This window comes from Sceloporus occidentalis, unplaced genomic scaffold (assembly GCF_023333645.1).
Source record: "Sceloporus occidentalis isolate IW3139 unplaced genomic scaffold, rSceOcc1.0.p SCAF_339, whole genome shotgun sequence".
NCBI classification, from domain to species: domain Eukaryota; kingdom Metazoa; phylum Chordata; class Lepidosauria; order Squamata; family Phrynosomatidae; genus Sceloporus; species Sceloporus occidentalis.
This window is the reverse complement of record NW_028317319.1, coordinates 415,379-440,498: the sequence shown is the minus strand read 5'-3', so window position 1 is coordinate 440,498 and position 25,120 is coordinate 415,379. Positions and strand designations below refer to the sequence as shown.

The 25,120-nt window shown below is 41.5% G+C and overlaps 1 protein-coding gene across 1 annotated transcript in view; it reads right to left on the bottom strand.

Moving 5' to 3' along the window:
- The window catches only part of LOC149274291 (ankyrin repeat and SAM domain-containing protein 1A-like), a 95,044-nt gene that overhangs the window by 30,798 nt on the left and 39,126 nt on the right, over window positions 1-25,120 (bottom strand). The window contains exons 7-10 of the mRNA XM_089505681.1: window positions 19,749-19,850; window positions 19,464-19,550; window positions 19,157-19,332; window positions 18,005-18,091 (exon numbers count right to left, since the gene is read on the bottom strand). Coding sequence (XP_089361807.1) covers window positions 18,005-18,091; window positions 19,157-19,332; window positions 19,464-19,550; window positions 19,749-19,850 — 452 coding nt within the window. The remainder of the gene's footprint in view (window positions 1-18,004; window positions 18,092-19,156; window positions 19,333-19,463; window positions 19,551-19,748; window positions 19,851-25,120) is intronic.

Sequence of the window (25,120 nt, the reverse complement as noted above, 5' to 3'; positions counted from 1 at the left end):
CAAAAAGAATACCACTTTATAATCAACTGTAGCATTACCAAAGGCTTACCAGGTGGCTGTCTTACAGATTTGTTCAACAGATGCACAAGCTTTGGCTGTCTGTTATAGCCATGGCTCTAAGAGTGAGCAAGCACACCTTCGTACCACTTTTTCATAAAAAAAAAAAACCACTGTAAATGTGACAGTAATTCACCTGGCCATGGTAAATTAAGAGTCTTTGTATCTATTTTGCTGCCCAAATAAAACAGGCGAGTAGGCATCAGAAATTCCTGGTCTTGCTTTTGAACCAATTAATGATGATGGTATAATACAGGGGCGTCCAAATGCGGCCCGAGGAACCTCGAGGTGCGGCCCACGTGAGATCGGCGGCCAGGATCACAAGAGCCCTGCTGCTTACTTGTGGGAGGGTCTATTCCCTGCTCCAGTCCTGCTTCCCCTGTGGGGAGAACGAGGGAGGCCACGCCCCCTGCTGAAGTCTGTGAGCTGCATCCAGAGCTGTAGAGCAGGCAAGGGGGTGGGGTAGGTTGTGTGAATGAGTATGTCTGATGAATTAATCTGTGAATTAATGAATTTGTGTGTGTGATAGCATGGATGTGTAAGTGCTGGAACCTAGGCATGATGGGACTATGATTGCTGTTAGCAATCACACTCCTATCATGCCAAGTCAGCCAGTATATGCTGAAACCTGGCTAGCTGCCCCCCTTGTATATTGATGCTGCCAGCAGTATAGGGTCTGCATTTACAGCCACCCTGTACCAGCACGTATTGGCTGACTTGGGATGATAGGAGTGTGCTTGCTAACAGCAATCACAGTCCCATCATGCCTAGGTTCCAGCATTCACTGGTTGCCTGGGTATAAAAAGAGTTTGTTTGCTGTTAGCAATCACACTCCTATCATGCCAAGTCAGCCAGTACATGCTGAAACCTGGCTAGCTGTCCCCCTTGTGTATTTATGCTGCCAGCAGTATGGGGCCTGCACTTACAGCCACCCCGTACCAGCATGTATTGGCTGACTTGGGATGATAGGGGTGTGATTGCTAACAGCAATCACAGTCCCATCATGCCTAGGTTCCAGCATTCACTGGTTGCCTGGGTATAAAAAGAGTGTGTTTGCTGTTAGCAATCACACTCCTATCATGCCAAGTCATATTGTTGATTTTTTTTTGTCCAAAAGTGTGGTTACACACTAAAATTGGACAAAAAATACAATGCCCAGCCAACCAGTACATGCTGGAATCTGGGTATGCCTGAGATTGCTGTTAATCATAATATATATATTTTTTGTTCAATTTTGGTGTGTAACTTACTTGTATTAAAAGTGTGTGAGGGGTCACTTTCAGTTTCGGCTAAGTGAACCCTGAATTTTCGGTTTTGGTCCAGAATTTTCCCTAAAATAAATAGAACTATTTTATGTTTACTTATCCAGAATCCTGAATTTGTAGGCCCAGAAATCCCAGAAATCAGTGAGAGGAAAAGTAAAGGTTTTGTGTCATTTACTTTATTTTAATCTGCATATTTTATTAAAGGCCATGAGTGCGGCCCTCACACGTATACAATTCTGATGAAGTGGCCCACTGCAGAAAAAACTTGGACACCGCTGGTATAATATCTTGGTTAACCCCTTAAGGACCGGGCTCATTTTTTCTTTTTGTACCCTGTGGGACCAAGGCTGTTTTAATACTTTTGTGGTGCTTGTGTTCAGCTGCATTTTTCTCCTCACCCATTTAGTGTACCCACATAAGTTATATATCGTTTTTTTCAGGACAAGATGGGCTTTCTTCAGATACCATTATTTTGATCGTATCATCTTATTTACTATAAAAAAAAAAACATGGTGAAAAATTGGAAAAAAAAACACATTTTATGACTTTTATTTGAAAAATCTTTTACTCACCTAAAAAAGCAAGTAAAAAAACTAGCTAAATAGATTCTACTACTTGTCCTGAGTTTAGAAATACCCAATGTTTTTTTGCTGTTTTTTGTAAGTTATAGGGCAATAAGTACAAGCAGCGTTTTATGATTTCCAAACCTTTTTAAAAAAATCTGGTCAGTCTGCCTCCATCTCCTCTTTGGAACATCTTTGAAGCCGGTTAACTCAATTTAACCCATTCAAACCATATATTTTTAAAAACTAGACACCCCAGGGTATTTCAAATGCTGTTATTTTAACCCTTTCCATGCAACAGTTATACAACTACACTTTGTCAAACTTTGTAATAGTAATTTTTTTTATTTTTTTTCACACAAATTGTACTTTAGTTATAGATATACAGGTTCTGGTATATGTCACTGTCAAACAACACCCCAATGTGTGTTCAGGAACATCTCCTGAGTACAGCGATACCCCACATGCATGGGTTTGTCAGATTGTTTGGCTGGTAAAAGGCTACTTTTGGGGCATGCGTAATTCAGGTGGTCATTTGGTCATTCTGCCTCCATCTCCTCTTTGGAAGCCGGTTAACTCAATTTAACCCCGTCAAACGATATATTTTTGAAAACTAGACACCCCAGGGTATTCCAAATGCTGTTATTTTAACCCTTTCCATGCACCAATTATACAACTACACTTTGTCAAACTTTGTAATAGTAATTTTTTTTATTTATTTTTTTCATACAAATTGTACTTTAGTTATAGATATACAGGTTCTGGTATATGTCACTGTCAAACACCACCCCAATGTGTGTTCAGGAACATCTCCTGAGTGCAGTGATACCCGACATGCATGGGTTTGTCATGTTGTTTGAGATTTAAAATGCCACATTTGGGAAGTGCGCTTTTTTTCTCCATTTTGGTCAGTCTGTACCTATGCCCTATCTTTGAGCTCTGCCACTCCAATTTACCCCATCAGCCATTTTTTTTTTATATTAGACACCCCTTGGGTATTTGAAGTGCTTTTATTTTAACTCTTTGTTGAGATTTTTGAGAAATTTTAGCACTTGCTCAAAATAAACTTAATTTTTTTATTTTATTTTTTTAATACTTTTTTTTATATTTTCTTACACATTTTGCTGGTACTGGATGGTTCATCTAGTGACATCACTGCATAATTATTTTTAAATGTTAGCACAATTATTTTTTTTTTTGAATATTTTACTAATCACATTGTGATTAGAAAGCTGGGCTCCATTGACTTGCATGGTTGAGTGCAGTACCTGTATTCAACCTACAAGTGGAGCCAGAGCTCTCTAGAGGGTCTGGAGACCATCTAGCGAACTCTTTCATCTTTATTGTTTTTTTTCCCGGGCCGCCGCCATCTTGCTGATGGCGAAGATCACCGGCAGCTGCGGCTGTGACCGCTCTCAGGAGCGATCACAGCCCATCCAGAGGTAAGTGTTTGGTGTCGCTGGATGCCTCCTGATCGAGGCATTCCAGCGACACCATTTAAGTTGATCGCCTCCTAAACGCTTTTAAAACGGGCGTCCGCCGCCATACAATGTATGGTGGCTGTTGACGCCCCGGGTAGGGGCCAGACATGGCCCCCGATGCCGATCTCGGCCTTGCTGAATGCCTCGACATCGAGGCATTACAGTAACGCCGTTTAAGCGAAGAAAGCGAACATTGATTTTGGTTTCCGAAAGGAAGACTTATCCGATGGTCTGAAATATCTCTGCCTATTGTAGGGATACCTGCGGTTCCATTTAGGCTTAACATCTTGAGGCAGCGCTTTCTTGGTGTCCGACATTTGTTTCAAAAGTTCTTCCAGAGGAGAACCAAAAAGCTTTTTTCTCTCGAACGGTAAATCACACAGTGAAGATTTAGACGCAGAACCAGCGTTCCAGGATCTAAGCCAAACTGCTCTCCTGGCAACCGTAAGACAGCCCCATATTACGGGCGGATAGCTTGACTAATTCTTCCACCGTATCAATCAAAAATTCATTAGAAAGCTTCAAATTGTTGAGAAAAAGCCTTATCTGCGTCCTCCAGAACGTGGTCTTCCAATTTCTGGAGCCATAAGCCTTGAGCTCTCGCTAACGCTGCTCCAGCTGATGCTGCTTTGCTTTGAAGCCCAGCTGCTTGGAAGATTCTTATATTAGCAGTCTCTGCTCTTTTGTCCATGGTATCTTTTAAGCCGGAAACTTCTCCAATTGGACAACTGAGCGATCTGAACATCAACTTTAGGAAGCTCTTCCCATATGATGTCATCTTGAAGCTTAAAAATTAGTTTGAAGTGCTTTGAAACAAAAGCTCGCTTACTTGGATGCTTCCACTCACGCTGTACAAATTCCATAAGGTGAGGCAAAATTGGGAAACCCTTTTTCTTAGCCTCTGGATTCAGCAATACATGATTCACTTCTTCACTTAACGAATTTTCCCCAGTTCTTGAGAGGGAAAACCGGATTCGGATTCAGAATCTTCAGAACTAGACACATCCACAGATGAACGAGAACATTCCCCAGAAGACAACTCTGATGTGGATGAACTTCGCTCTCTCCTGCGTTTTTTACTTGGCTTGTCTTGTACCGTTGGTTTGGCAGCCTCCTTGAAGGTTTGGAATGTTTGAGACAAATTATCCTGGAACCAGGATAAAAAAGACTGCATATCCTTCTGTTTCTCCTTTGCCAGGATATCTGCTAAACACTGCTGGCATGTCTTCCTTTTGTAGCCGTCTGGGAGAGGAGTATTACATTCAAGGCAAGCCAAATGTTTAGACTTGCATGAAGCCTTTTTTGGAGGAGCAGAAGGCATTTTATCCTTCTCTGGAGATGAAGGGGTTAACATTTTTTGGTGTATCAATATAAAGATCACCAAAAACCGTATGGGGGGGGTCAGACAACACGGAAAAACCTGTCCTGACACACACTCTTGTGGTCAGACAGGTTTGCACAGTATTTATAGGCAGCCAAATTTTGAATTTGGCGCCAAAATCGGATGATCCGAACCGCGCATGCGCTGTAGCACGGCCGGATCATCAGTGGAATGCATAGCCACCCGGGCGTGCGTTCCACCGTACTGCGCATGCTCCTCCCCTGGCTGCTTAAATCACCGCTACAGAATCAGTCTGTAACGCGGTGTCGATGAGAAGCAGCCGAGCTCCCACCCGGGGAGTGAACGGACTGCAGGACCCCCTCTTGGCTGGCACAACCCGTGTGCCGACCTTTGTTTTTCAAGAGAAGCCGAAGCCCCAGTGCTCGTCCCTGTGGGACAAAAAAGAACCGACTCAATGCCGGTACGTGCGGTTATAGGGTAAGGGGGGGTGGAGCTTAACCCTTGGTTCTTTTTACAGTGTTTGTCCCGGGAAAAGAGCAAACCCAACGGTACTGCCACTATACACCGGGAAAAAATAACCCAGATAGTAATGGCAACGTTTCATAATGACCCTTGACAAAGACACCTGTGTCAAAACATTGGGGATCTTTTCGGCATTCTTCGTTGTTCTTCATGTATGTACCGTATTTGCTCGATTATAAAACGACCCTGATTGTAAGACGACCCCCAAAATCTAAATATTATTTAAGGAAAAAAGAAAAAGCCTGAATATAAGACAACCCTATAGGAAAAGTTTTACCAGTAAATGTTAATTCATGTAAACTATGTGAACAATTGTTTGTTAATAAAAGCTATGATTGAGAAAAATTTTGTTTTTATTTCCTTTTTTTACAACCTGCCCCCCCAGTTATGCACATCTGCCCCCAGGCTTTCGACTCTGCCCCAGAAATGCCTTTTAACCCTCTATATGCCACTGTGCCCCCATGATATGCCTTTTGACCCCATATGTGCCACTCTGCCTCCAGAATTGCCTTATACCCCTATATGCCACTCTGGCATTTAGGGGGTTAAAAGGCATATTATGGGGCAGAGTGGCATATAGGGAGGTATAAGGCATTTCAGGAGGCAGAGTGGCATATAGAGGGTTTAAAGGCATTTCTGGAGGCAGAGTGGCATTAAGGGGGTTAAAAGGCATTTCACAGGGCACTCTGCCTCCAGAAATGCCTTATGCCCCCCGTTTAACACTCCCTCCCTCCTCCAAACTTACCGGTGCTTCTGAGTCCCCAGTGCTTAGTCCAGGCAGCGTGTAGAGCTCTACGCGATGCCCAGACTAAGCACCGGGGACTCAGAAGCACCGGTAAGTGGGGGGGGGGGGGGGGATCCAGGTCCCATGCATCTGAGTCCCCGGTGCTTAGTCCGGGCAGCGTGTAGAGCTCTACGTGATTCGCGTAGACAAGTTCTGCTGCAGCGGAGGTTGTCTACGCGAATCGGGTACAGCTCTACACGCTGCACGGACTAAGCACCGGGGACTCAGATGGACTGGTAAGTTGGGGGGGGGCATAACACAGGAGGATGCTGCGGGGGATCTGGATCTTAGTCTCATAGTCAGACTTATTTGAGGTCTGATTATAAGATGACCCTGATTATAAGATGAGGGGTAAAAACCTTGTTTTATAATCGAGCAAATACGGGATTTTATTACATTACTTTAAGCTCTTTCAGCACTACTGTGCTCAATAAAATACTGGAATAGATATATATATTTTTATTTTTTTTTTACTTAATTTGAGTGCACTTCTATATTTACTTAGTGGTCTACACCTTCCATGAGATCTTTGTGGTATGTGCTTTGAACAACTGGGAATTGCACTTTAGGAGGATAATACAGTAATGCTTGATTTTTCTGAGTAATATCAGACTCAAAAGCAGATGAAGGTCTCTTTTCAAGATTCTTCCATTCTCACAATAACAGATTCTTAAATAAAAGATGAAACAGCCTTTTGTTTTTTAGGCCGGCCAAAAATATAATTCTAGGGTACTTCACCTTCACTTTAATCCAATTTCATCAATTTAGGTCATTGTCAAGATGAAAAACAACCAAATCTTCCAGGCTATTTTCCTTGTCAAAGACGCAGTGGTCGGACAAGGAAACCTAGTGCATGCAATGAAAGACACATCATGTTTACTTTGCAGTCGAAGATGTCCAGCATTGCCATCAGCTCAGCACTGGGATTAAACAGTGGGATCCTGATGCACCTATCTACTGTCCGGAGAAGTCTGGTCCAAAGTGGTCTTAATGACAGACTAGCAACCAAAAAAATCAATACCAGCGAAGCCCAAATTACTTAATTTTTCACAAAAACACAGGAACTAGGGTGCAGAAAAATAGCAGGTGCTCTGCACTGATGAGTCAAAAGTTAAAAAGCACTCAACAAAATACTTTTGTTCGTTGCCCCAAAAGCAATCAACAGCATGACAATGACCCCAAAGACACAGCAAAGGTCATTAAGAATCTAAAACTAAATAGCTCATTGGGTATATTAGTCCCCCTAAGCAAGAGGCCCATATGGGTCTGAGAGCAGATGACAGATGCCCCAAATGTCAGTCTCCAGGGGCAGATCTGTGGAATTATTTTTGTGAGTGTTTGACCATACAGCGCTTTTGGACCCAGCTCAGGCAATATACCGTTAAAATCAAGTTGGGCACGTCTCAGATGGCCCCTCAAACGGTAATATTTGTAACAAGTCTGGGCCATCAGGTGTCAAAATTGGTACAGATGGTCCTGGCCACCGCACCCAAAACTATCTTGCAGTTTTGGATTGAGGGATCAGCCCTGGTCTGGGAGGGTACTTCAAGAAAAGGTGTTTTTGTTTTTTTATTTGTTTTACATGGACTGAGTGGAGTCCTCTAATACAAAAGAAATACTAACCAAAATATTTTGTACAAAATGGGAAGCATTCACCAACAAACTGAATGTTGAAAGTAAACAGTACTTTAAACTTACCTTTCATTACACTACTTAGTATAGTCAATATATTATAACGAGGAGAATGCTTTAACCATGAAAACATAGAACAAATGGGTGGGGTGGAGGTTGTAGGGGATGATGGGCTAGTTGATAGACAGAAAGTCATATGTTTCTGGGAGGGCGTGGGACACACATGATTTGCTCTCTGGGTTTATTGTGCTGTTATGTTTCCAAAATTTAGGTTGAATACATCCAGTTTTGATGCCATAGGGGTAGGGGTTAAAATTCACGTGGCTGTTAAAAATCAGGCGGCACAGCTAAGTTCTGATGACAAAAGAGAAGGAAATCCGGACAACAAAGAATAAACCCCCATGAAACCATACATTTTTGGAAACAAGGTATTTCAAATGCTGGTATTTTTTTCCACACAAATTGTACTTCAGGTGTGAATTTACAGGTCCTGTGTATGTCACACTACATCCCAATATTCAGCAACATTTCCCAAGTAAAGTGATACCAGGTTGTTTGGGAGGTAAAAAAAAAAAACACATGGTCCTTCTGCCACCATGTCCTATTTAGGACATCTTTGAAGCCCAATTTACCCAATCAAATCATATTTTTGAAAACTATACACGCGGGTTAAAACCCTTTTTATGCACTAATTTTACCACCAGCCATTGTCAAAATTTGACGATCGTTAAAACGATCATTGATCTTTTAAAAACACGTATCCGCCGCCATAGGATGTTGATGCCCGGGGGGGGGGGCGCTAAATCACAGACATGGCCCCTGATACTGATCTCTGTGTTGCTGAATGCCACGACATCGAGACATTACAGCAATACAGTTTAAGTGAAGAACGCAATCATAAATTGCTTTCTAAGGTTGTTTAATGCCATGTCATTGGCCGTTAACAAACCGTTTTTGCGTGACATGAACTGGCTTTGTGTGTCACCTCCCGACGGACAAATTTGTGGTTTTGGCATTATTGATGGAAATGTCAGAGAGAGAGAGTATGAGGCTCCAAGATGTTTGAAACAAGTTACTTGCCAAGATCATGTACAAGTGAACAGAGTAGACTTGATGCTGTTTTGAAGGCAAAGGTTGGTCAAACCAAATATGTTTGTAAGGAGAATAAGCCATTATCTTAAGTGTCTCCATATGTCTGAAAATCCTCCCTGCCGCTTTGAAACAGGCAACCAGCCAGCATGTAGCCAGCCTGAAGAGGCAACTGCTTCCCAACAGCAGCTCCTGGCTACAGATGCAAACATCTTTGGAAGCTGGCAAGGGAGAATGATCAAAACAATGTCTTTCCTCTGAGATGCCACTAACCAGCTAAAGCGCCTGCCAGGAAGAGAGAAAACAAATAGAAACAAGGAAGGTGTATAAGGGGCATCAATATAATATGAGGGACCTGGTTATCTTAGATGTAGCACCTAGAAAGAGTGTTTTAAAGTTATCAACATGTATTATTTAACAGGCAAGTTCAGCAGATGCGTGTTTAAAACTACAGTCCCTCACCTGAGGCTGAGAGTTTCCGGCATCACTTTGTGGGTGAGGTTGCCCTGTGAAGAAAATAAATAGTCAGCATGGGAAAGTATAAGGAAGTACAAAAAGATTGACTTATGTGCATACTGATTGCACAACTTATGCACAGATGTTACTCTCCATACATATTTAATGTGCTTAAATTTGTCTGTATCACACATATCACTAATGATTGTCATGTACCTCTGGAACTAGGTTTCTTGGTCTCCGCAGTGACTAATAGCTCATATGGGTTCTCCTCCTAAAACCAATATAAACACAGAAATATAGTAAGGTATTATTTATTGTTTTATATAGCGCCATCAAATTCCGTAGCGCTGTACAACGGGTAGACAGGACATAACAAGTAGTATGTAACATAACAAATTGACTAACAGAGACAACAGGTGAGGAGGGCCCTGCTCAAACGAGTTTACAGTCTAGAGGGATTTAGGGTGTATTACACAATAGGTAAAAGTGCCGTTGTTAGGGACAGACCAGCCACACTAGTAAAAGTATTGGAGGAGAGGGACTAGGAAAGGTGAGCTAAAGGAATATGGGGGGCGTTAACGTGCTATGTTGTAGGCATCCTTAAAGAAGTGAGTCTTGAAGGATTTTTTTTGAAGGAATAAAGGCAGGGAGAGAGATGGATAGACCGGGGGAGGGCATTCCAGAGGATAGGGGCAGCCCTTGAGAAATCTTTTAAGCGGGCATGAGAGCTAGAAATCAGAGGAGAGGATAGAAGGAGATCATTGGATGAGCGGAGAGACCGGTTAGGAGTGTATTTAGAGATGAATGAGGAGATGTAGGGAGGGGAACCGCTATGAAGGGCTTTGAAAGTAAGAGTGATGATTTTGAAATGAATCCTGAAGCGCACAGGCAGCCAGTGAAGAGACTGACAGAGGGGAGAGACGTTAGTAAAGCGATGTGAGAGGAAGATAAGTCTGGCAGCAGCATTCATGGTGGATTGTAGAGGGGTGAGATGGTTGAGAGGGAGACCGGCTAAGACAGAGTTACAGTAGTCAAGACGAGAGATAATCAGGGCATGGACAAGAGCCTTAGTGGCATACTGTGTTAGGAAGGGACGGATGCGGGCAATGTTTTTAAGATGGAGGCGACAGTTTTTAGAGAAGGATTGAATATGGGATGTGAACGAAGGTGTCACCCTTGATTCCGACCTAAGACATCGTGCATGAGTAGACGGGGAGATGATGATAGCACCATTAACACTGAGGGAGATAGATGGGGGAATCTTAACATTGGAGGGAGGGAAGATGGGGAGTTCAGTTTTGGAGAGGTTAAGTTTCAAGAAACGTGCAGACATCCAGGTAGAGACAGATGCAAGGCAGTTAGTTACACAATCTAAGACAGAAGGAGAGAGATCAGGGGAGGATAGATAGGTCTGGGTGTCATCAGCGTACAGGTGGTATTGAAAGCCAAAGGATGAGATCAGTTTGGGAGGGAGGAAATGTAAAGAGAGAACAGAAGGGGTCCTAAAACTGAGCCTTGGTGTACCCCAACAGAGAGGGAGGGGAAGCGTTACTGGAGACAGAGACGCTGAAGGTACGATCAAGGTAGGAAGTGAGCCATGAGAGAGCAGTGTCACAGAGGCCAAGATCATGAAGCATTTGAAGGAGAAGAGGGTGGTCCACAGTGTCAAAAGCAGCAGAAAGGTCCAGTAGGATTAGAATGGAGTAGTGGCCCTTAGATTTAGCAGTGAGTAAGTCATTAGCAACTTTAGTAAGGGCGGTCTCAGTAGAGTGTCGAGGGCAATAACCAGATTGAAGAGGGTCAAGCAGGAAGTTCGAGTCTAGAAACTTAGTTAATTGTATATAAACAGTTATTTCAAGAAGCTTGGAGGTGAAAGGTGAAAGCAGAGTAACGGGACGGTAATTGGAGAGATCAGTCAGGTCAAGGGAGGACTTTTTCAAGATAGGAGTAATGGTAGCATGCTTGAAGGACGATGGGACAAATCCAGTAGTGAGGGAGAGGTTGAAGATATGAGTTAGAGCAGGGACAAGGGTAGATGAAAGACTGGGTGAGATGGGAAGGGATGGGGTCAAGGGGGCATGTGGTTGGACAAGAGGAAAGAAGAGCATGTACATCCCCTTCAGTGACAGCAGAGAAATGAGTTAGTGTAGTGAGGGGAGAAGAGGTCAGTGGGTAGGGGGTGCATAGTCAGGGGAAGGGTGAGGGCAGGTAGGTGACTGTGCAGATATATCATCTCTAATAGTTTGAATTTTATTATTGAAGAATATAGCAAAGTCAGATGCATTAAGGTTAGTGGAAGGGGTAGTAGGGATCGGTCGAAGCAGGGAATTAAAAGTATTAAATAGTCGTTTAGGGTTGTGAGACAGGGAGGAGATGAGGGAGGTGAAATAGGTTTCTTTAGCAAGGTTAAGAGCAGAGTAGTAGGAACGTAGCATTAATTTATAGTGCAGAAAGTCAGCCATGGAATTAGACTTTCGCCAACTACGTTCGGCAGTGCGGGAACATCGCCGTAGGTGTCGGGTTACAGTCGTGTGCCAGGGTTGGAAATGTGAACGTCATGAGGAGCGAGTAATAACTGGTGCTACATGCTCAAGAGCAGAAGTGAGAGTGGAGTTATAGACCGAGGTAGCGTTGTTAGGGCAGAACATGTTTGAGATTGGAGAGGGAGTAAATTGATTGAGAAGTTCTGAAGATTAATAGAGCTGAGGTCTCTGGTTAGGCGGGGTTGGGGTGCAAGGGAGCAAGTGTGAGACAATATTAGAGAGCAGAAAAGGAAGTGGTGGACAGAGAGGGTGAAAGGGGAATTAGAAAGGTTAGTGAGAGAGCACATGCTAGAAAAAATAAGGTCCAGGGTTAGGTTGGGAAGAAAAAAACCCTAGGTCACTGAAGTGACAGCCTGGTATCCTCAGACAGCTGAGACCAAAATTTATGGCAAGAGAGAACTAAAATAACATTCTCATATGCTTGTAATAGATGTAATCCCTTAATAACCACTGACGAAAAACAGTCAGTTAATGACCTATGACATGCCTGGCACATCATGACCTTAAATAAGCTTAGAAAGTGACCGAAGGTTGCTTTCTTTACTTAAAAACTGTGTTACTGAAATTCAGCAACATCAACATCTGCAGAAGGGGCCGCGTGTGGCCCTCGAAGGGAGGGGGGGGGGGGATCAACATTTGTAACACAAAGAAACCCTCTACAATAATGCCCAGTTAACGAAACTGTGATGTCTTCACTTTTAAGGTGAGGTGTGTGACCACTGCTTTGTTGATTATAATTATTGCACATTTAAAAAAAAAAATTGTATGATTTTGCTGGGGTTTTTATTTTTTTAACCCCCCTTTGTGAACGAGGCCGTTTTAACATTTCTGCAGTGCTTTGGCTGGAATTTTTATTCTCTTTTAATGTACCCAAACAAGTTATATATTGTTTTTTTTCTACAAGAAAGGCTTTATTTAGATACCATTTTTTCCTATAAAAAAATGTGAAAAAAGCACTCACTTATTTAAAAAACCTTTTACTTCCCTACAGAACCTGCTAAATAGATTTCATTTTCCTGAGAAATACCCAATGTTTTAGGGCAATTAGTACAAGTAGAGTTTATTCCAGGGTAGAGCTATTCCAAAACCATTTTTTCCCAACTCTGGGAATCATGTCACGTGTCCTATTTGGCACATCTTGGAAGCCAGCCAATTCAATCTACCCCCAAACAATGTTTTTGAAACCTAGACAATTCAGAGTATTTCAAATGCTGGTATTCTCACACATTCCATCCACTAATTCTAAAACCAGTCTTTTGTGGTAGTTATTAATTTTGTACTTCAAGTATAAGCTTACAGTTTCTGGTATACGTCACTTCACACAACCACCTGCAACATCTCCTTCTTACAGTGATCCCATCCATGCGTAGTTTTGCCAGGCTGATTGGGAGCTAAAAGGCCACATTTGGGAAGTACGCATTTTTCAACTTTGACATCTGGTTGTCCCCCCCCCCCGCATTTGGGACATCTTTTAACCTGGCCAATTCAATTCACCCAATCAAATCATATTTTTGAAAACTAGGCACCCCAGGGTATTTCAAATGGTGGTATTTTAACCCTTTCTGCGGACTAAATCTACCACTTTTAGTACACACCCAGTACCGTCAGCTATAAATGTATCGTTCCTGATGTATGTCACAGCCAAACAAACCATCTGATATGTGTTAAGTATATATACATTTTGCCATTTGTTTATGGCAAAAATAAAGAATTTTACGTAATATCAGATGGTTTTGTTATACATAATATGTTATGTTATAAGATGTAATAATAAAGTGAAAAGCAAAAAACAGAGTGAAATTGAACATACTACACAGTTGATTAATTCACTCACAGGTTCATTAACAGGGTATAGAGACCAGGATCATTTGACAATCACATAGGAGGTTAGCAAATTGACGAAGATCTCAGAGTCCGCTGAACCAAGGTTCCCAGATGTTTTTATAAGATTCTAAACAATCATTTTGGGCAAAAAAAGCCCCAATTCAATACTGAATTGGAAACTATAATCAATTTTTAGTATGAATAAAACATCTGTCCTTGAAAAAAAAAAATGTATTTGTGTGGATACACTAAGAAGAAAAAAGGCAAATCTTGGTTGAACAAGCATGTTGTATTAACACCAAAAAAACATCTCCAGGTCTTCAAAGTACAAACAACCCTCAGAAAAGAAGGAGTTTATTTAGCACTTAAACAACTTTGTCCTGTGCCAACCAGATGTTTGTTGCAAGCTAATTGTAGAATTTATTTACAAACTTGCAGGTATCGTTTCATAATTAAATATGTAAAAATTCTGCCTTCTCCAAATGTTTACTAATCAACTAATTGTCCAACAGCTTCCTTTATTTGTCATCAATGAATTCAAAATTTTGGAAGTCTGAACAGCTCAGATCTCGTAAGAATTTATCTGCTACTCTCCTCAATACACACACGTCATATTTCATACTACTTTTTAACCTTACTACAATATCCATGACCGTGGCAAATTCTCTAGTGTTTCTAATAACTATTGGGCCCCAACTCCCAGAATAACACTTATTTAATAAACAAAAATCTAGTTTTGCAACAGTGATGTACATACACTAACTGGCTACTTTATTAGGTACACCTGTTCAATTGCTTGTTGATACAAATAGCTTATCAGCCAATCACATGGCAGCAACTCTATGCAGTTCATCAAAATGGGGAAGATATGGTCAGAAAAAGAGAAAATATCCAGTGAGCGGCAGTTGTGTGGATGAAAATGCCTTGTTGAGGAGAACGGACAGACTGGTTCGAGATGAAAGAAAGGCAACAGTAACTAAAAAAAAAACAACCACTCCTTTAGGGCTGCAACAACTAATCGATAATCTATAATGAAAATCGTTGTCAATGATTTTCATTATCGATTAGTCAAATCGATTTTTATCGATTGTAAAAAAGAGGGTTTTTTTTCCCAGAGCAAATGCTCTGAAAAACTTCTCTCCTATAATCCGACCTCAAACAGAGAACTGATTATAACACTAGAATCCAGATCCCCTGCAGCGCTGCAGGGGACCTGAATTCCACTCTGTCCGCTAGTGGGTGTCCGTGCGATGCACACAGACAACCTCCGCCTCTCCCCTCCACTTCCGCCGGGGCTTCTACGATGCAGAGCCAGCATCACATGACCTTCATCGTAGGAGCCCCAGTGGAAGTGAAGAGGAGTGACGGAGGCTGTCTGTGCCCATCGTGCAGACCCCCACCGGCTGACAGAGAATCGAGGTCTCCTGCAGAGGATCATCCTCTCTGTCAGCTGGTGGGCGTCTGAACAATGTGCACAGACAACCTCTACTACTCCCCTTCACTTCCGCTAGGGCTTCTATGAAGCTCCAGTGACAGTGCCAGCCAGCAACGGAGGTTCACACCCCATAAGACACCAGGGAGTCGGGGAGAGAGGCAGAGTGATGTATGGGTGAGGCAGAGTGGTGGATCAGGGAGTATAATTAATTTTAGGATGGTGTATGGCATTATTGAGGGGCAGAGTGGCATTTTCATAAATGGGGGGGACGAGTGGCATATTGGAAGGTATAAGGCATATCAGGGGGCACAGTGGCATATTGGGGGTATAAGGCATATCGATATTAGGCATATCAGGGGGCATAAGACATATCTGGGTGTATAAGATATATCAAGGGGCTCAGTTACATATCACTGGCATATAAGAAGTATAAGACATACTGGGGGCACAGTGGAATATCAAGGGGCACGGTGGGATCTGGCATATAGGAGGTATAAGGCATATCTGGGGGCAGGGTGGCAAGCTGGTGGTCAGATGTGCATAACTGGGGGGCAGTTGGGCAAATAAAATATAAACAAGAGGCTTTTCTCATAGTTTTTATTAAATATGAAAAAAATAGTTAACATATGAATTAATATTTACTAATAACTAAGTATTAAAACCTAGTTTGAGAAACACTGTGTTTGGGTTCTTGTAGCTTTTATTATTATGTCTGTAAAATAAGAAGGTGAATAGAGAAATGCCATTGTGATAAAGCGTAAATACAAGGATACAATTCGCACAGGTTCACCAAAATTGGACAATAGAAGACAGGAAGAACGTTGCCTGGTCTGATGAGTCTCGATCCCAGCTGCGACATTCAGATGGCAGGGTCAGACTTTGGTGTAAACAACATGGAAGCATGGAAACAGCCTGCCTTGTATCAACAGCTCAGACTAATAGTGATGGTGTAATGGTGTGTGTGGGGGGGGGGGGGGGACATTTTCTTGGCACACTTTGGGCCCCTTAGTACCAATTGAGCATCACCAAGCTAACCTGAGTATTGGTGCTGACCATGTCCATCCCTTTATGACCACAGTGTAACCCATCTTCTGATGGCTACTTCCAGCAGGATAATGCACCATTTCACAAAGCGGAATGTTTCCAGCAGTTCTGAAGGCAAAATGGGGTCCAACCAGGTACTAGCAGGGTTTATCTAATAAAGTGGCCAGTGAGTGTTTTTCTTATTTAGCTTCTGACTACCAAATTAGATGAAAATACCAGGCTTATGAGGTGTTTCCAAAATCAGGACAAATAAACAGCCTTAGTTCTTAAGTGGTTAAAAAAACATCCTACATGAATCCCATCTGTTTGTACCCAAGGCCTGTACTGTATATATTTATCATGTCAGCTGCTTCTGAGCTATTCATGACAGATATTTCAGGAGCACATTTTTTCTGCTGTTCCTAGCATCGCTAAGCCCTTTTAGTATCACTACTAGGCAGCATCTGCAATGATGCCAGTGAGTCAGTTGGGGCAGTTGTCTAATATGCTTGCAGAGTCTCTAATCATACACGTTATCTTTGAAGCCTAAGCATGAACGAGTATGTAATTGAGGGAATGAATGAGTTATCTGAATAAATGAATGAGTACAAGAATGAGTGAATTTTGGTGAATGAGTAAACGAATAAGCACGTGTGTGTGAAAGCATGGATGTCTAAGTGGGGGGGGGCATGGCATAAGGAGGCTGTGATGTGCAGGGGGGCAGCTAGCAATGTTTCAGCCTGTATGGGCTGCTTGTGCATGACAGGAGTGTGATTGCTGTATTAAATATATATTATTGCTAACAGCAATCACACTCCTATCATGGCCAGGCATACCCAGATTCCTGCATGTACTGGTTGCCTGAGCATGACAGGAGTGCGATTGCCGTTATATATATATTGATTTGTTTGTCCAATTTTGGTGTGTTGCCCACACTTTTATTAAAAGTAACACCTAAACTGGACAGAAAAAATCAACATTATTAATATATATATATTGTTATTTAGTGTGTGTGTGTGTGTGTGGTCATTCGTTTCAGCTTCGGCCAAGTGAATGCTGAATTTTCTGTTTCTACTATCCCTATCCACTAGTATACACATAATTCTATGAGCTATTTCATATTAACAGATGATACAAGTTCCCTTGTTTTAGATCCTAAAGTGAAACTGTTTTCCGAAAGATGTGACATTTTTGGTTTCGGCCAAGTGAATGCTGAATTTTCCGTTTCGGCCCAGAATTTTTATTTTGGTGCATACCTAATTTTAACCCTTTCGGTGCACTAATTCTATTAACATTTGTAATTTGTGGTAGTAATTTTGTGGTTTGTATCGCACAAATTGTACTTCAGGTATGAATTTACAGCTCCTGGTATATGTCACTGTCAAACACTACGACAATATATGTTCAGCAACATCTCCCGAGCGCAGTGATACAACCAATGCCTGGGTTTGTTGGGTGGTTTGCGAGGTGAAACACCACATTTGGTAAGTGCGCATTTTTCAACTTGGAACTTTTAACATCTGGTCCTACTAACCGCATGTACACCTTTGAAGCTGGTCAGTTCAATTCATCCCATCAAATCATATATTTTTGAAAACTTCTGGGGCTAAAAGGCCACATTTGGGAAGTGAGCCCCCCCACCCCTGCTTTTGGTCAGTCTGTCCCTTTCCCTATCTTTGAACCCGGCCAGTCTAACTTACCCCATAAAACCATTTATTTATTTTAAATTGGACACCCCTCGGGTATTTGAAACGCTAGCATCTTAACTCTTTCCATGTCAGGGTGTTTGGGAATATACAGATAATTTTAATAAATATATATATATTTTTGAACTAGATGGTTGGATCGTACATCACTTTCTAAGCTTGTTTAATGCCGTGACGTGGCACGTCATTGGTCGTTAAGTTGACAGATTTTGTGTGACATGTCCTGCACATCACTGGTCGTTAAGAAAAATATAGCAGTCACATTGTTTATAACCTCACCTCACGGACAGTGCTTACACACCGCCTCCTTTCAAATTCATCATCATCTTCGGGTGGAGGCTTTGCAGGTGGAAGAGGGCGCTCCTTCTGTTTTAAAAGAAGGTTCACAAGCCTAAGCATTATAGAAATTGATGCACAAGGAGTATTATTAAATTAGGAGACTCACACACTAAATCTGATAAATGTAATAAAAGTTATCCCATAAAACAATAGGAAAATGATATAGGAATAAATGTAGCCCTTCAAGATTGGCGGTTAGCTTTTAAATGTTCACATAAAGCTCTTCAATGCTCCTCACATGCAGAATCCACCTTTAAGACAGTAACCCGTTGGTACTATACTCCAGATAGGATAGCTAAAGCTTTCCCTAACTCTTCAAATAAATGTTGGAGAAAGTGTGGCCAGAAGGGAACCTTATACCATATCTTATGGAATTGCCCTCTTATACAATCATATTGGGTAGAATGTAAAAGCGTTATTAAACTGCCCTATAAATTGGTCGCCTCAATTGATTTTACTTTTTCTAGGGATACAAACTGTTTCCCCACAATATCGGGAATTATTCTGTATCATTTGCATTATTGCAAAAAACACTCTTGCAAGCAAATGGAAAACTGTGGCGATTCCCTCTATTGATATAGTCATTTCCAAACTAAATACTACATATTCCTACGAAAAAATTCTAGCTAGAGGCTCAGGCAACACAAAAAAATTCAGATGGAAACCATGGTATTCTTCATCCTATTGTATAGATATTTGAGGTTCTTTAGAATACTTAAGGATTCCAGACCTACTCTCTACAATTTAACAAATGCTATCTGTAACTACAGTCATCCTCACTGGTATGGCATGTCAACTATTAAAACCATTCACTATAAATTACTTGAGCAGATATACACTTTTTTTAAAAAAATTCACTCTGTTCCTTTAGAGGGAAGTTTTCTTGTTTACGTTTTTTATAACGTTACAATGTAACTGAGATACATGCTTATCAAGATGGTTTGAATTTTCAATGTAATGACAGCTGCGACTGTCTTGGTTTGATCATAACTGACAGCTGTGACTGTCTCCCATGTATTACTATTGGTGTTATTTGTACTTCTTATTTCTTTGAAAATTAATAAACTATTGAAAGTAAATTAGGAGACTCACCCTCCGGGTCCTTGTGGTGTCATGGGTAAGAGAGTCTCTATCAGAGGAGCGTCCACTACATATGCTGTCTAGAGAGTGGCAAGAGGACGCATTGCAAAGTGCTTCATATGGAGATTCAGACTGTGAAATGATATTCAGATCTAAATGCAAATCAAGTAGTGTCCTTTGTATAGTCCCTGTGCAGAAGAAAGATCACTTAATGAGACGACGTGGCAACAAAATCATACATAAAATGATCAAGGCACATGTACAATAAGAAATCAATAAGAACATTAATATAATGCACACCTTCCCCAATGAGCATTACCTCCTTGCGTATCAGTGCTGATGGTTGCAATAGGTAACGATAAGGGATCCTGCTCTGTGTCTTTGGCTGATTTGCCAGTGCTGTGCTCTGCAGCGGAGAAAGCCATGAACAACAGAGTTTCAAACGTTGTGAAATGTAGAAGAAAAAAAAAACGTATTGTTTCAGTACTGCATAGCACTGAATCAAAGCGACTTCCTTACTCCTATACAACATGTAGGCTAAACTCTTGCAAACAGTGATGTGTTCACACTAATGACAGATATATACATATATATATGGTCTCACCCTGAATAAGGGCAATTATCTGTTGGCTCTTCTGCGAAGGCACCTCCTGTACAATATCCAGCGCAGTCATTCCTTTGTTATCGGCGATGCTTACATCTATTCCTATATTGAAGTTAAGAGAAAAATGATCGAGTCAAACTTTCAACAAAGAAACGTGTAGAATTGAAAAGCCTTATTCTATTAATGTACGTTTATGTGGCAGCATTGTGCATTGTGACACATTAAACAACTGAGATGCCCAATTTAAGGCACACTGATGATCATGATATAGTGGCCCAATCAAAATAGTGGTACCTACAATATCAGACCGAAAATATATGGACGCTAGCCCATCCCACCTATATGAGCTAGTTGGACATCTCATTCAAAAACCAAGGGCATTAATATGGGGCTGCCCATTCCCTCCATTTGCAGCTATAACTGCATCCACTCTTCTATATGTCCATTCAGCAAAATAGAATTTGTGAGGTCAAGCATTGATGTTGGATGAGAAGGCCTGGCTCGGAATAAGTGTTCAAGCAATACTTGAGTCACTCCCCACCAAACTGTGTTTTTATGGACCTTGCTTTGTGCACAGGGGCACAGTAAATCTGGTACAGGAAAGGGCCTTAGCAAACTGGTGCCACAAAGCTGGAATCATACAGTTGTCTAAATATTTTTGCATGCTGTACAATATTACCCTTCACTGGAACTAGTCCCAGCCATGAAAAACAGCCCATTATCTCTTCTCAACCACACTTTACAGTAGACACTATACATTCCAGTAGGTAGGTGAGGGGTGTCTACACACTTTTGGTCTTATAGTGTACAAAAGCATACAGAGAGCACCCATGGTCCACATAATTTTTACTGAGGTCATGTCAGTTTTGCTTCACAAAAACCAATTTTTTTATTTTTTTTTTTATTTGTGCATTCGTGTATTTATTTGCTGAATTGACTATTGGGTCACCTATTACATCACAATATTTAATTACTGCTATAATGCAATTGTATACAAAAAACAAAATACTGTCTGCGCTTCTCACCCTAATAAAGTTGGCAAAAAAAAAAATGCAATTGTGCCAGAATGCAGAAAATCTTCTATACCAGGGAATTTGTTTGATACAGAGATGTTCCTGGTTTGGCAATGACCAATCAGCAAGCAGTCTCAACTGAGGGAATCACTGGCAGGTGCAGGGAGGGGTGGAAGCCATGCACAAAATAGTACTTCACATGTTTACACTGCTGTGTAGGAGATGCGTTAGGTCAAAACCATTTAGTATAAGAACCAGGTCTCATAAATGGGACATGCCACCATAATTATTTTCCCACTTATCAAAAGTACTTATAGTGTACAATTTCTATTAGCTCATTGTCAAGTTAACTGGTTAAAAAAACTAAGGGACCACTGTATATCAAAGAGACTGACATTCATGATAAAAACATATCATGTCTCATCTATTTTAATTTCCCACAACATATTCTTACAAAGGTTCATTAATTAAAAGACCATCTTCACAATATGGGAGAGATAACTTAACCCCTTCAATTCCCCTATAGACGTACCGGGACGTCTAGAAAACGCCCACAAAGAAACCCCTATGGACGTCCCGGTACGTCCAGCCCTTCGTGCAGCGTCAGGGACACATCCCTGCCGTGCACGGGAGACCAGGCTGTCGTTTGACAGCCTGGACTCCCCCCTGTCGTTTGATATCCTGCACTCCGATGAGGCACAGAGACGCTGCGATCTCTATGCAGTTCTGTGAGGACCTGCATAGAGATCACAGTGTGATCGGTGCAGGGGGATCGCGGGGAGGGGAGTGAGAAACCATCTCTCTCACTCCCCCTCCCGTCCTGAAAGAGAAAAGCAGAAAAAAAAAAAATTAATTCATTTAAAAAATAATATTCCATACCGGGGTTTTGATCTAGTTACGGATCTCGAAATTTGTGTTGTGGCTAGGTGTTCTGTGCTTGAGGAAGGGTTTTTCTAACCTGCACTGTATGTGTTTTTGGAATTGTGCATTACTTGTACCTGTATGCATCTCATCTGTCACCATGTCTCTGTGTACCATTGTTTTGTTATATTGTATGCTTTGTCTTCTCCTTGTAATAAAGAAGTTATAAAAAAATAATAATAATATTAACCCCTTGGCTGCTAAGCCATTTCCTACCCTGGTGCTAAGCTGGTTTTCGGCATTTTGGTGCATCTCACGCGTTTAGAAGTAAATTTCTTGGGAATAAACTATACAAACCATATATTGTTTTTTTCAGCACACCCAGCAGATTCCAAATTTACCATTTTTACATGTGTATGTCTCATTAGGTTTGCAAAATAAAGCCAAAAATGAGAAAAAAGTGTAATTTTTCACTTTCGACTCAATAAAAACTAGTTCGTAATGTTATTTTTCTAAACTCTAATATCAAAAGCTGAGTTGCTAAATATTTGTAGTAGGTAACCGGTCTAAAATAAACAGAAATTGAGAACAGTAGACTGTGTTTTTCTAATATTTTATAGCTAAAAGTTAAATTTATTAGACTATCACAAAAGACATCTTTAAATTTAATGCATGGCTGCCGTCAATTAAACAGCTCTAGCTGCCCGGGATGTTAAAATATGCCAACAAAACTATATATTTTTAGAAACTACACCCCCAGCTGCAGCAAATGAGGTCTTATTTGTATTTGTATCACAAATCTGATGTGCACAACAAATAAGTGAATATCACACTTCTAAAAATAAAATTAAAAAAAATTAAATTAAAAGCGACAAGTTCATTTATGTCTTGCGCACTCCAGTCTTGTGCTACGAATACATGCAGCCCCTGATTTGATGCGCCAAGGGGTGCAGTTTCTGAAAATATATACTTTATGTACCATAATTTAACTTCCCAGCTGTCTAGAGCTGTCTAAATGCAGGCATCACCCCTAAATGTTTTAAGACAATTTTTTAACAAGATTCTCTGCCATATCTGAAGTTAAAGCGGTCTAGACATCTGGGAAGTTAAATTAGGGTACATAAAGTACATACACATGCAGCCCCTCATTTGATGCGCCAAGGGGTGTAGTTTTTGCAAATATGTACTTTTTGTGCCATAATTTAACTTCTTACGTGAGCAGTAATGCCACGTCAAGGCTTCAACCCTAATTACTGACCATTCACACGCCTTTCATATCTCCATTCACTCACAGAAGCACACACCATTCTTTCCCCTTAAAATCCCAAAGAAATGATTGTAAAGGGAGAAAAGAAAAAATCCCTTTTACAGAAAAAATAAGTTTTGCCGTAAAAATGCAAGGCGCTCCAGCGATGAAATGGTTACTCACGTACCACACAGGCTAAATGGCTGATTTTAATAATATTTGCAGTTCATCAGGATTTCAAAAATTGTCTCCGTCTACCATTGGCTAAATTTAACCCCATGATCAAAGGGATCATGGGGTTAAAATTTGGTATCGGCCATTTTTAAAAAGGGAATGTGACTTTTTCATAGCTATATGATCACTGTGGTAACATTGGCTACCACAGTGATCATTTAGCTAGAATACTTTATTTATTTTTAAGTTAAACTAGTTTATGTTTAGATAATTTAATTTGGGGGTCTCTAGCCAATTTTGATCTTTATTTATCTGCCTTTAGGGGCCCCCCAAATCTTTTTCTTTTTTTGTACATTTTTATTTTTTTAACTTAATATTTTTTATTCTTTTTTCACAAGTATACCGTTGGTATACCGAATGGTGAGGCGATTACCTTTCCAACGGTATATGTTGGGGGTCTGTAGCTGCTTAGATGCCTGAGATACAGGCATCTAAGCAGCATGCCCCCATACCTCCTTTAACTGACAATTGTCAGTTTTCAATAAAGTTGCGCGGTGACGTCATCGCATCATTATGCGCGACGTCACCGGCCGGATCGGGTGGTCCCAGTGATGCCCTTCAATATGAGGGGCAGATCGCTGGGGTAGGTGGTGATGGGGGTCCACAGACCTCCATCAAGGTAAGATAGTGCTAGCAACGGCATGGGGCCGTGTCTGGCCCCTCCCCGGGGCGTCAAAGTCCGCCACACACGTTTTAAAAGTGTTTAGGAGGGGGATCAACGATCACCTCCTAAACTTCAATGGCGTTGCTGAAATGCTGCGATCAGGAGGCATTCAGCGGCACCAAACACTTACCCCAGGACGGGCTGTGACCGCTCCGGAGAGCAGTCACAACTGCCACTGCGAGTGGGTTTTCACCAACTGCAAGATGGCGGCCGTCCTGTAAAAAAAACAATGAAGTTGAAAAAGTTTGCTAGATGGTCTCCAGACCCTCTAGAGAACTCTGGCTCCACTTGCAGGTTGAATACAGGTACTGCATTCAACCATGCAAGTCAATGGAGCCCAGCTTTCTAATCAGTGTGATCAGTAAAAAAAATTTAATTTAACAAAGAAGGCTGTCTATTTTTGTTTTTAACTCTGATCTTTTCTTTTAAAAAAAACAACAACAAAAAACAAACACACTGCTCTCATGGATATCAAACAATTGAAAATGTAACAGGTTTATGCAAAACAAAATTAAAAATAAATGTGCTACCTCCCTTTGCCAAGATGACAGTCTTCTCCTATAATGCCTGACAAGGTTGAAACAGGTTCTACTTACCGAGAGCTTCTTTTCCCTGTCAATCCCTGGTGACACTAGGATAGACTCCTCCTCCGTACCTGATAGGGCAGGACTCAAAAACTTTAAAAGGGCCCTCCCCTCCTACTAACACCAGTGAATACCAAAGACCACACAGGCAAAGCAATCTGATGCAACAAAATTTATTGAAAAGAAGGGAGGGAACAAAAACGTGTCACCAGGGATTGACAGGGAAAAGAAGCTCTCGGTAAGTAGAACTTCCTGTTTCCCTGCCATCCCAGGTGACACTAGGATAGATTTACCAAAGAAGAAGGGAGGGCAAACTAAGGAGACAAAACAGCCTCAAGGACCTTCCGACCGAAAAGAGAGTCCTCCTGAGCCATCTGGTCGAGACGGTAATGCTGCACAAAAGCGTGGAGAGTCCGCCAAGTAGCTGCCTTGCAGATCTGGTCGGGCGAAAGACAACATCTTTCAGCCCAGGAAGTGGAGACTGCCCTAGTAGAGTGGGCACGGATCCCCACAGGAGCAGGTTGGCCGGCTGCAGAATATGCCAAGGTGATGGTTGCAACAATCCACTTAGCGATGGAAGACTTGGAGATACTGATGCCCCCTGTTGGGCCCTGAAGAGGCCACGAATAAACGAGAGGACTTACGCAGGGGTAGAGTCCATTCCAAATAGATGGTGAGGCATCTCTTCAGATCCAGAGTGTGAAGAACTTCTTCTTCATCCGAGCCAGGAGCAGGAAAAAAGGTAGGTAACACGATCTCCTGGTTCTTGT